Source organism: Sciurus vulgaris, assembly GCF_902686455.1.
Source record: "Sciurus vulgaris genome assembly, chromosome: 9".
In the NCBI taxonomy this organism is placed as follows: domain Eukaryota; kingdom Metazoa; phylum Chordata; class Mammalia; order Rodentia; family Sciuridae; genus Sciurus; species Sciurus vulgaris.
The window spans coordinates 140078327-140090928 of NC_136469.1; the positions used below are offsets into that span (position 1 = coordinate 140078327).

Genomic DNA, 12602 nt, shown 5'->3' on the forward strand with positions numbered 1-12602 from the left:
GGAACTGGCCTCAGCGGGGAGCAGGGATGGTCTGCTTGGGGTCACCTGGGAAGCAGGAATATGGGCACAGAGCAGGAAGGACAGGACATGAGGGAGCATGTGGAGGCTCTCCTGGAATTGCTTCTGCCTCCCAGTGGAAATGGAGAGCAAAGTGACCAGCTGAGAATGAAAGAGGACTTGGGAGAGGACAGTGGGCTGCCTAATGGACCAGGGAACTGTAGACTTAGTGCTAGATGGGGAACCTCAAAGCCACCTGAGGTTGGTGGTCATGAATTTCAGGCGAGGCCAGTCCACAGGGTCAGTGTCTTGTCCAGCTGCACTGAGCTTTGCGATGCAGGTGCGTGGCGGGGAGACAGTTAGCTGGAGGGGTTCTGCCAGGTGAAGTGAAGGGCGATGGAATTCAAGCTGGGGAAGCAGGAATGGAGGGACATGCGGAGGGTGACAATATGGAAATAAAATCTTGGCCTATAGGACTAGGGAGGCCAGACAATTTCTAGAAGGCAGCCAGTATTTTCCAGCAACTCCTGGTTCCACAAGGGCTTAATGAAAAGGACATTCCAAATTCAAACTAAAATGGTATTTAGTGTCTTACACTAAATGACTCAGGTCCTGTGGGTCAAGAAAAACATGATGTAGTAGAAGGCAGCTCTCAGCCTTTCTCTGACCTTCCCTGGTCCAGGCTAAATGTCCCCAGTCCTGCTGAGCATTGTCTCAGGCAACCTGGTCTCCAGTTTCTTCCTTTCTACCTGAGAGCTGATGATCTTCTGGTCTCTCAGGGAAGACTATACTCCTGAGAAGCTCAAAATAGTGAATCAGGTGTCCGGGACAGAGCTCCAGGGGCTGTTGGAGTTCTGCTCTCAGAATTGATCTCCTTGGTTTCTGTTTCTGCATCATCTTTGGGGAAAAATGGAAATACGTAATTAAAGTCCCCATCTCTGCACCCCACTGAGTCAGCTTTGTGAATTATTTGCAAATAAGGTTTCCATCCTCCCTGGGAAGCTGTCATGCTGGGGGTATTTTGGGAAGGAATACATTAATACGATGGACTTGCTTAGAGGGTGCACAGTCCCATTAGCAAGTACGTTGAGTCAGAAGGATTTTAACATTCCCTGCACAGCACCAACGACACCATCCTGTCTGCTGCAAGAGCTCAAGCCGACGCCCTGGGTGACATTCTGGCTCCTTTCTTTCTCTCAACCTTTATACGATCCATGAACAAATCCCAGCAATTCCATCCTCAAAACATCCAGGATCTCACCATTTCCCTCTCCCCCCGTTGCTTCCCACCTGGTCCAAAGCAGCGGCACGTGCTCGGGCTCTCCAAGCAGGCCTCCTGTTTCCACACCTGCCCTGGGGCCCATGGGTCATACAGGAGACTGTGCTCTTGTTAAAATGTAAGTCAGGACACGTCATCCCTCTCCCTGGAAGCTTGCAGGGTGTTATAGTTTGAATGTGAGGTGTCCCCCAAAATCTCACGCGTGAAACAATGCAAGAAGGTTTAGAGGAGAAATGATTGGGGTCTAGCCTTAACCTAATCAGTGAAATAATGCCTGATGGGATTAACTGAGTGGTAACTGGGGGCAGGTGGGGTGTGGCTGGAGGAGGTGACTCACTGGGGGCGTGGCCATGGGTATATATTTGTATTTGGCAAGCGGAGTCCCTTTCTGCTTCCTGATCACCATGTGAGCTGCTTCCCTCTGCCACTCTCTTCTGCCATGATGGTCAGCCTCACCTTGAGCCCCGAAGAATGGAGCTGGCCTTCTATGGACTAAGACCTCTGAAAATGTGGGCCCTCAAATAAACCTTTCCTCCTAAAATTGTTCTGGTCAGATCCTTTAGTCACAGCAATGAAAAAGCTGACTAAACACAGGGGCTGCCTGTCTGACCCAGGGTGAAAACCCTAGTCCTCATGGTGGCATAAAAGACCCTTCAGGAGCCCCTCGGCCACTCCTCTACCCCATTCACCGTCTGCTCCTTGCTCTCTGGCCTCCGTTCCTCCAGCCATACTGGCCTCACCCGTGCTTCTGGAATGACCCTGCCTGGCTCTCTGCACCTCTGCCTTGAGCCCTGCTCCCAGATGCCCATGTGGCTCAGTGATCCCCCTCCTCCACGTCTGTGCTCCAGCCCCTCTCCTCACTGATCCCCCTCCTCCACGTCTGTGCTCCAGCCCCTCTCCTCACTGATCCCCCTCCTCCACGTCTGTGCTCCAGCTCTTCTCCTCACTGATCCTCCTCCTCCACGTCTGTGCTCCAGCCCCTCTCCTCACCGATCCCCCTCCTCCACATCTGCTCAAGCGCCTTTCCTCACCGATCCCCCTCCTCCACGTCTGTGCTCCAGCCCCTCTCCTCACTGATCCCCCTCCTCCACGTCTGTGCTCCAGCTCTTCTCCTCACCGATCCCCCTCCTCCACATCTGCTCAAGCGCCTTTCCTCACTGATCCCCCTCCTCCACGTCTGTGCTCCAGCCCCTCTCCTCACTGATCCCCCTCCTCCACGTCTGTGCTCCAGCTCTTCTCCTCACCGATCCCCCTCCTCCACGTCTGTGCTCCAGCCCCTCTCCTCACCGATCCCCCTCCTCCACGTCTGTGCTCCAGCCCCTCTCCTCACTGATCCCCCTCCTCCACGTCTGTGCTCGAGCTCCTCTCCTCACTGATCCCCCTCCTCCACGTCTGTGCTCGAGCTCCTCTCCTCACTGATCCTCCTCCTCCACATCTGCTCGAGCGCCTCTCCTCAGGCACGCCCTCCTGGCCCCTGTAGAGATCACACCAGGGCTGTGCTTCAGCTGTCTCCACAGCGTCTACCACCGTCCAGCATGCTGGATTCTTCACTAACTTATTGGATAAGCACAAGATCGGGGACTTAGTCACATTCACTGCTGAATGCCAGCACCGGGATGGTGCTCAGCACCCAGGCCAAGCTGAAGGAGCGAGTGTCAGCTGAATGAATGAACTATTTTTTTAAAGAGTTGCTGTGGGTGGACATGGCCACCACCTCACAGGTAATGCGGCATCATGGTCACTGGGAGAGTAGATCTTTTATTTAATAGTGTGTGACTTTGACTGAAGGTACCTCCAGATCTGTGTCCTCCAATGCAAATGGAGTAACAAGAACTTCCTCAGAGGATAACTTTCCAGGATGAGATAAAGTTCTTAAAACTGTGCCTGGTCCACAGTACACCCTCAGCGTTTGTCATTATTGTTTTTATTTATTTTTTAATTTTTTGAGCCTCCAAACAAGATCCGGGTGCCATCCAAAGAAGTTCACATAAATCCTCTAATTCTCATGGGTGAATATGGGAATAGGCATTATGATACATTTTACAGGTAAAAACACCAATGGGTGTAAGTCACTGAACCAGTAGATGGTGGGGCTAGTCAAGAAGTGACATTATTGGAGGTGGATTTGAGAGAACTCCATTTATCTTGTGCTCAGACCTAGAAGTTGGACTGAGACTCAGGACAAACCATCGCTGAGCCACATGGAGGAAACCTGGCCAGCATGGCCTGGCTCCTAGAATTTATCCTCTTTGTTATGCAGCAAGTATGTATGGGGCCCCTGCCTGCACCAGAGAGGGACTCAGCGGCAGGGTCCATGGTGACAAGACAAAAATCTCTGCTCTCAACCAGTTTACACACTAATGGGAGAAATGGGCAGCAAACATAAAAACACATTAAGATATAGTGTAATTTCTTAAGGTGTTGAGACCAGGAAAAAAGGAGAGCTGGGTGACTGGATTGGGCACGTAGACCTCTGAGGTTGGTAGGGCACCAGGAGGTGACCTGTGAGCTGACACTAATGAGGTAAGTCAGCCAAGCAACCAGCAGAAGGGACAGCAGTACAGGAGAGGACACAGCAAGGACCAGGTCCAGGAGTGGGGGACCAGCCTGGCATGCCCAAGGGACGGCGGGGGGCTCAGGAGTTCTGAGCAGTGAGAACGAGGGGTAGGGTATCAGATGAGAGACGACGTGGCAAAGGCCCTGGTGTGGAGTCTATCCTAAGTTCAGAGAGCAGGGACCAGATGGCTTTACCAAGGGACGGCCGTTGGTGCATGCTGTGGAAGGATCCCTGGGTTGCTCCGTGGACAGTGAATGACAGCAGGGCAAGAGTGGGAGCAGAGCCACCTGGGGCCACGGCGGTGATCTGCAGGGGTCTGTGCTGGCAGTGGCCAGTACCCCGCCACACTGTGGGACTGGAAACGAGAGGACTGGTTTGATCTGGGACATAATTGGGAAGTAGTGAGGCACTGGCCATGGGTGGTGAAGAAACAGAAGGTGGGAGTCAGGTGGTTGCTGAAGCCCTGGCGAAGACAGAGGCTGAGTTTACTCAGGTGGGAGGACTGTGGGAGGGGCCGGGTGCATGGGGGCGGGGCTGGCGGTAGTAAGAGGCAGAGCTGGGTTTTGATGGTCGGTGTGAGGCATCCAGTGGACAGATCTAGAAACTGTTAATATGCGAGTGTGAAGTTGAGAGGTGAGTCTGGGCCAGAGAACTCAGAATTGTCACCCATTAAGATGACATTCCATATGAGACTGGGTGACATGGCCCAGGGAGGGAGTGCAAAGCAGAGATGAGCTGAAGCTTGGGGACCCTCCATGGTCAGGGGGGCAGGGAGGTGAGTAGGAACCAGCCCAGATAATGAGACGGGAGGAAGCAGGGGAGGCACCCGGACATCCAGAGAAGACCATGTTTCCACCAAGAGGGACCGTCTAGCCTGTGCAATGGAGCCAGGAGGATGTATGAGTAAAAGACAGAACCAGCAATGGGCTTGATCAGAGTAGCTGTCGCTGATGACCATCACAGGGATGGCAGCTCTGGGGGTGGTAGGAAGGAGCTAATCCAGGTGCAGCCAGGAAAGAGCGGTGGCGAGCACACAGTTGAATAGGGAGGCTCCCTCTAAAACGAAGCAGAGGCAGGGTCTGCAGGGATCAGACAGACAGACACTGTGGAGGTATGTTTGGACTGAGGACAGAAGGAGTGAGTCTCTAGAGGGGCAAAGTGGGGAGGCCCCACCCTCAAGGAGACCCACACAACCTCTGCCAGAGAGAGCGTGCTCATCCGAGGCGGGCGGGCTGGTGAATTGGAGACAGATGGCCTTTGCTTCCTCTGGAGCAAAGACATCCTAACACCAAGAGCTACAGGTGGCAGATTAATTGAGATAATCTGTGTGAATGCCACGACTTTTCTGGCGTCATAGAGCCCTCGCGTGAGTCTGAAACAAGCAGTGAGAATCTTCGAGAATCTCTACAGTCACATCACATGAAAATGCTCAGTCAAGATTCTCCAGAAGTGACACCACGGTCACTTAGTTTACGTTAAGCATGCTGCACAATGTCCACATAATGATGAAATCATCTAATTGCATTTCTAAGAATGTACTGTTGTCACTGAATGACATGTGACTGATCTCAAGTGCCACTGGTGAATCTGATAAGCAACCAGGCTGAACAGTCATCACTCAAAGGCTAACATAATTTTCAGGGTCAGTATTCATGCTTCTAGAGCCAGGTGTCCAGTTGGCTGCATAGGGTCCTGGAGAAGGTGTCTGGGAGCAGGAGATGGAGGGGGATTCTAACGAGGCCCTTTCTTTCTCGTGGTCTGTAAATCAGGGAGCACACTATCTGCCCAGCCTCCCAGACCCCGGAGAGCCAGCAGAGCGGTCCTCTCCTGCCTGACCTCTGCAAACTCACTTGACACTACACTCTGCACCAGGAGGCTGGGTCCTGGGAGGCCTCATGGGGTGAAATGGACCGTAGTGGGGAGCTGCAGGGAGAACAGTGTGGCTCTGTGTGAAATATAACTTTTTATCTTTTACAGCCACTGAGACTTTAGGGAAAGGAATTATCTATGAGAAACTGAGTTGTTTCTCCACCTCCTTGACCCATTAGTGGTGTGACTAAAACAAGTTTCTAATTTGCCAGTGTCCTAGTTAGCATGTCCACCAAATGGGGATAATAAGAATATCTACCTCATTGGGTCATTTTGAGGATTAGATGAAGTGCCCATGGAAGGTGCTTAGGGCAGGGTCTGTCATACAGCCAGAGTTCCATAAATGTGAGCTGTTCTGATCCTTCTGCAAGTGAGGAGAAGAAAACTGAGCAAAGACTCCTGGATCCTAAAAGACAGAAGCGGTGCTGGAATCCAGGTCTGGAGGTCTTAGGATATGCTAGTAAAATAGCAATGAGAGCGCTGTGTGGCCACTGGTGATAATGATTGCCATGGCAATTTAGCTGGCCTTGTTGGAGGGAGCTAGTCCAGCTTCACGCCTTGTACTGTAGTTCATCACGTCCAAGATGCCACGGGGGTAAGGAGTGTTATTGTGTGCACCATTGAGGGGGGAGGGGGGAGGGAGGAAGGAAGGAAGGAAGGGGAGAGAGATGGTGGGTGGAGGAAGGTGGGGAGGAGCCGAGCAGAGCAGAGGGGCAGACACCATGCTGCCTATGGAGCTGCCGTCCACTCCACACTAGCCTGCTCTGCTCTGCTCCACGTGCTGGGGCCGGGACCTGCTCCCCCACCTCCATTTGTCTATTGCCCATAGGAGCACTGGACAGAGGAGGGAGGAGGACTTGCTCAGTTTTGTCTGCCTGAATTTTCCACCAGTCCCGGCAATGACCTTGGCAATAGAATAGAGCTTCCAGCTCTTGTTCACACCTCAGAACTGTACTGAGTCCCCCCTCAGGGAAGCAGTACCAGTGGGCAGTGCCCACCCCAAAGCTCTGACCAGCCCTTCAGGGCCTCCCTTCCTAGACCCCAAGTCATCAGTACCACAAGGGCAGCACCCCATCTTCAAAGGTCCCCCTTTTTGACTGCCCCCTGATACTTGCTTCATCAATTTCCTGTGTTAAATTCTCTCCATTAAAATAACTAGAGTGTGTTCTGGGCTCCTGTCTGGGCCCTGACTCATGCATCATAAGAGGCACCTTGTCTTCTGAACTTTTAAATGAAAGGCTTCAAATGAAATAAAATCCCACAACAGGGAACTCACAGGGGCCAGGACTGATGGAGCTTTGGAAGTGACCTAGCTGAGGTCATGGTGAACCAGGGGGAAGGAAGGTCTCACAGCCTAAGGAGGCGGGGCGGGGCCCATGCTCCTGACTCTCAGGCTGGCGCTCTTCCCGCCCTGCCCGACTCATGCTGACCTTCTGCTTTGAGCATGGACGGGTCCATGACGTGCCTCCCCCCCGGGTCCTCATCAAACCCCTCCTTCCCTTCCAGGAAGCACACGTTGCTGGTCAACAATGGGTTTGCTGTTTCTGCCGCACTGTTGATGGCCTTCTCCCTGCAGGCTGGAGCCTTTGAGTTGCTCATCGTGGGACGCTTCATCATGGGTGTGGATGGAGGTGAGACCACCATGAGGGGCGTGGGGACAGGGACGCTTCCTAGGAGGTGTCTGGAACTGGGGGTGGAGTTGGGGGCGGAGTTGGGAGCGGTCACAGACTGGGGCCCCTGATGGGTATTGGCTTGGCAGGGACCAGGGATGCCAGAACTCCGCACGGGGTGGAAGGTGCATTCTGCTCACAAGGGCCTGGCACCCTCGCTGAGGACCACCAGGCTGGCAGACCCCAGTTGAGCCCACCCAGTGGATGGCCATCAGCATATCACGCCCTCCTTCACCACCTCCGTCACAGAACCCATATTCCAGTGGTGTCTGTGGTGCCCAGGGAGCGCTCACCAGGACTGTGCCTCCTGCCTGTCCTCTGGCTTGCCGCCTCCCTCCTTCACTCACCAAGCACTTAGGAGCCCCTGCTCAGTGGCTGCCATGCACCTGAGATACAGCCACTGGGAAGACTCGCCCGGAGGCTCCAGTCCAGGGGTGGGCAGATGCACAGGTAGACACTTCGGTCCCAGGAGAAAGCAAGCAGGGCAGGGGCAGCAAGGGCTGGTCTCTAAAGGCCAGGCGGGGAGGAAACATGAGCAGAGACCAGGTGAGAGAAACATGAATGAGAATGAGCCACTACCTTAGGACAGAATGATCCAGAGTGCCAGTGAAGCTCAACACAGGGCACCTGGGGAGGAAGCGTAGCAGGGATGGGGTCAGATGCCAGGAGAGGGGGGATGCTTGGTTCAGCACCAGGGTCCAGAAGGACCAACCATCCTGGTCTGTCCAGGTTCCCAGGACGGATGGTACTGGGCACCCTGGGATGAGCTTTCCATACAGCCCGCTCCTCCGCCACCACTGCCCTAGCCCAGGCTCTCCCCGTCCCACTGTGACATTTCACCATTGACAAGTATGAACAGTCACCACGTACTGACAGCTTGATGTACGCCAGCACTCTGCCAAGCTTCTTGCACTTACCCAGCGTGGGCACCGCCCCCATCCAAAGGCAATGACATCACTGTCCCACCTTCATGCGAGAGCGAGGAAGTCAGCCCACGCCCTCCGCCATGACCCACCTGCCTCTTCCATTTGGGCATTAGTATCCCTCACTACTCTGGGGAGCTGATGAGCATTTTGCCCAGGGAGCAGGAGCCTCGGGGTAAGGAAGGGAGCAGATATTAGGTGCTCATCAAGTGACCCACGTGAGCCAGGGGCCTCCTGTGCTGTCATTTCCTTCCCACCACAGCAAAAGGAGGCGGGGGTCCTTACCTCATCTCGCTGAAGCTAGGGGAGGCTAAGAAAGGGGTTCAGTCCACAGCGCTGGGATCTGAACCCATCCCTCTACCATCCCGCCCACTGAGCACCAGGTGCTAAAGGCATTGGGAGCAGCCAGTTTCTCTGAGGCCAGTTGCTCCTAATGTACATTTCTTGGATTAAAGTTCAAATTTCATCTGGTCTGTTTTGTGACTTTCCAAATAATTTCTGTCTCTTGGCTTTTGAAGCTGTTTTAAGTGGTGTGGACCAAGATGCAATGACGAGACTCTGAATCCATAACTTATTACCAGATCATGCATTTTCTCTCCTGTTTTTCCCCCCTTTGGGAAGGGCTTCCCTGAAAGTGAACAATGGGGGTGAACTCATCTTGGAGTACACCTGAGTGGTGTCTGAAGTGTGCCGGGAACTATGCGAGAGGCAAGGGGAAGCCAAAGCAGGAAAGACATTTTGGATATTCTCTCAAACTGGTCAAAAATTAGACAATAGTAATAAATGTTAAGAGTCAATTTGCACAGTATTTTGGAAAGAAGCAGTGCAGAGCATATCTTAACTCTCACCGAAATCCCATGAAATTTAAGCTCAAATCTTATCCCCACCTTGAGGAAAAGAAATCACAGTCCCTCCCCACAGGGTCCCACTGCTTGTAGGTCACAGGGTAGGAGGTGCCGTGGCTCCAGAGCATGTGCCAGGCGTGCTAAATCATCAGGAATCTGCCTGTGATGGAACTCTGCGGCCAGTTGTGGGGCTATAGGGGCCTTCAGAATAGTCTGCCGGGCACAAGAGGATGAGAGGCCTCTAGAAACTGGCAAGGCCCCGTTTTTATTAATAAGTGTGTGCAGTATTTGTAAGCCATTTTTATAATTATGGCTTTTTAACATGTCTCATAAGCCTCTGATATGTAAATGTATTTCACAGGCACTGAGGTCATATGTGGGTGACCTATTCTGCAATAAGGGTCTACCCATATCTGTTGCAACTGAGCCCCACAGCTTACATGAAGGGCAACACCAGCTGGTGGGGAAAGCATAGGCTCCAGGGCCAGGGAGCCATCCAGACTCTATTGGGCAAAACAACCTCTTTGGTCATCTCTAGAATCCACTTGGTGATTAGGCAAGTTACTCAACATCTCTGTGCTTCAGTTTCCTCATCTTTACAATGGAGATAATAGTGTATTCACTTTGTAAGGTTATAGGAAAAGCAAAGAAGTTAACATATGCAGAGAGATGAATAGGGTCCTTACTACTTGGTAAGCACTATATGTGCTGATTATTGTTACCATTATTACCACCACCACCATCCCCAGCCCCTCCACCACCATCACCCCCACCACCACCATCATCTTCACCATTAACACCACCACCATCATCACCATCACCTCCACCAACACCACCAACCACCATCATCTTCACCATTAACACCACCACCATCATCAGCACCACTATCGAACACCACCAACAATACCACCACCACCATCATCACCTCCACCACTACGACCACCATCATCATCTTTACCATTAACACCACCACCATCATCACCACCACCACCATCATCATCACCTCCACCCCCACCATCACCTCCACCAACACCATCAACCACCATCGTCTTCACCATTAACACCACTACCACCATCAGCTGTATCCTCTCCCATGAAAGGCCCCTCCCTCCACACCCTAGGGGGTAAACCACCAAGTGCCTGAGGGAGCCCTACCATCTGACCAGCGTGCTAGGAGTGATGCTTTGGCTCCGAGGTCATCTACTGTCAAGAGCAAAGCAGAGGCCAGTGAGGGGCTGGGACCAGAGCTCCCCTCAGGGAGCACCGCTTCCTCACCGCTGCATGCTTCCCCTTCAGGCATCTCCCTCAGTGTGCTCCCCATGTATCTCAACGAGATCTCACCCCAGGAGATCCGCGGCTCTCTGGGGCAGGTGACAGCCATCTTCATCTGTGTCGGAGTGCTCACAGGGCAGCTACTGGGCCTGCCTGAGCTGCTGGGAAAGGTGAGTGTGGCTTCCTGGCCAGCCCCGCCTGCTTCCTCTCCCTTGGGGCAGGAGCCCATTCCCAGGAGATGCAGCCCCTTGTTACTTACTTGTTGTTGGAGAGAAGTTGCTGTGCACTGCCCTTCACCTTTTTAGGACATAAAGAACACAAATACAACAAATTCAAACCTCACAGAATGTTCAGATCCACCCACCCAGTGACGGTCGCCAGCAGCTCAGTTGGCCTTCTGGGTCTTTTCTGTGCTTCATAAACCTCCAGACTTGTTGTGGTTTGTTCCACGGACTCATGCCATGCACATTGCTTTGCAACTTGCTGTTTTCGTTTAATATATTTGGGGCATCCTTCCAAGATGCTAGTTAACTTTATCTCACTCTTGCATCTTTTTTTCCCTAAGTAAGTGATCTTTCAATCTTCTGGTGTGGCTTGCTGTTTGGGGAACAGGAGACTGGATTAGAATCCCAGCTCAACAATACACTTGCAGTGTGGTCTCAGCAAAGAGAAACGCTCATCCAGGTCAGAGTGGGTGGGGTGAACTCCAGCTTCCCAGAGGAGGTCCTCAAAAGTGGGCCCCCCAGGGTGAGCAGGTGGTAGGGAAGGGGTGGGGAAGAAGACTTTCTGGAAAAAGGTAATAAGAGAAAAGATCCCCAAATGGGACAGAGCCCTCTGGAAAGAATTCAGACGACTGGGGGGCTGAGGAGAGGAGGGACCTGCTCACTGAACCCAGCCAGCTTCAATAGGGGAATAGGGAGCCCCAGGTGGCCCTGGAGCAGGAGAGGACATGGCCAGATCCATGCTAGAAAGGGGCTCCGGTGGAGGGAAGGGCGAGTGGGGATGAGGGAGGCCCTGCAGGAGGCCACTACTGCTGGGCCTGGGATGGGGTAGTCTGGGGCCTGGGGGATGGGGAACGCGTGGTTCAAAACTATGGAGGAGCAGGGTCCTCAGGACTTGCTGCCTGCGTATTGGATGAAGGTGAGGGAAGGCGGGGTCAAACCGCTGAGTCCAGCACGTGTCCCAGTAGTGCCCAGCCCTGCCCTGCGCGCTGAATTCTAGCAGGAGGCGGCGGGCAGCAGAGCTCGCGTTAACCAGCGCATGCACTGCACGGTCGCCCTGCCATGCGACTCCTTGACAGCAGGCACAATCGCAAGTCCCAAATCCCGGAGCCCTGCTCGGCATGGCTTCCTCGGGAAGTATCCTGGCACACGGCGACTGTTCGGCGCGTCCTCGGAACACGCTGGACTGGGGCCTCTCCTGTGCCGTGACTTGTGTTGCTTCTGCAGCTTGTCCCTGTAGCAGAGCACGCCATACTGACGTGTGAACGCTAGCCCAGAGGTGCGGCGGAGCTGCCTGACCTGGTGGTTCTGCCTCCTTGGTAGTCCCAGAATGACTGCGCGATCACGTGGTAGTTCTGTTTCTAAGGTCTGGAGGAGCCTCAGGGCCATTTTGCACGATGGTTGCACTCATCTCCCTTCCCACCAAGGGCTGGCCAGCACCTAGCTGTGTTGATGAGAGCCGTCCGAGCAGCCGGCAGGTACTAGCTTATGTGGTTTTGATTGGCATGTCCCTGACCACCAGTGCTGTTATCCGTCTTTCCATATACCCATCGGCCATTGTTGTGTCTTCTTTGAACAAATGATTATCCAGGTTCTTTCCCATTTTCTAAATGTGGTTATTTGTTTTTCTGCCGTTGAGTTATGTGAATTTTTAATATATTTTGATATTAACCCACAGGTTGCCATTTCATTTTACTGGTTGCTTCCTTTGCTGGGTAGAAGTTTCTAGTTTGATGTAGCCCCATTTCAAGTCTATGTCTAGGTCTTTTATCCATTTTGAGTTGATTTTTGTGTATAATAAAAGAGTCCAATTTCATTTTTTTTTTCTTTCTTTGCATGTGGATATTCAGTTTTCCCCGCACCATTTATTGAAGAGACGGTCCTTTCCTATTTCATCTTTTTGGTGTGCTTGTCAACATTTAATTTTCTATATATTTGTTGGAGTCTATGTCTGGATTCTCTGTTGTGT

The 12602-nt window shown here is 52.7% G+C and overlaps 1 protein-coding gene across 6 annotated transcripts in view; it reads left to right on the forward strand.

Moving 5' to 3' along the window:
- The window catches only part of SLC2A9 (solute carrier family 2 member 9), a 182701-nt gene that overhangs the window by 59677 nt on the left and 110422 nt on the right, over positions 1 to 12602 (forward strand). For all 6 annotated transcript variants that reach the window (XM_079153876.1, XM_079153880.1, XM_079153877.1 and 3 more), the window contains 2 exons: positions 7209 to 7333; positions 10437 to 10582. In XM_079153876.1, the coding sequence (XP_079010002.1) occupies positions 7209 to 7333; positions 10437 to 10582 (271 nt within the window). The remainder of the gene's footprint in view (positions 1 to 7208; positions 7334 to 10436; positions 10583 to 12602) is intronic.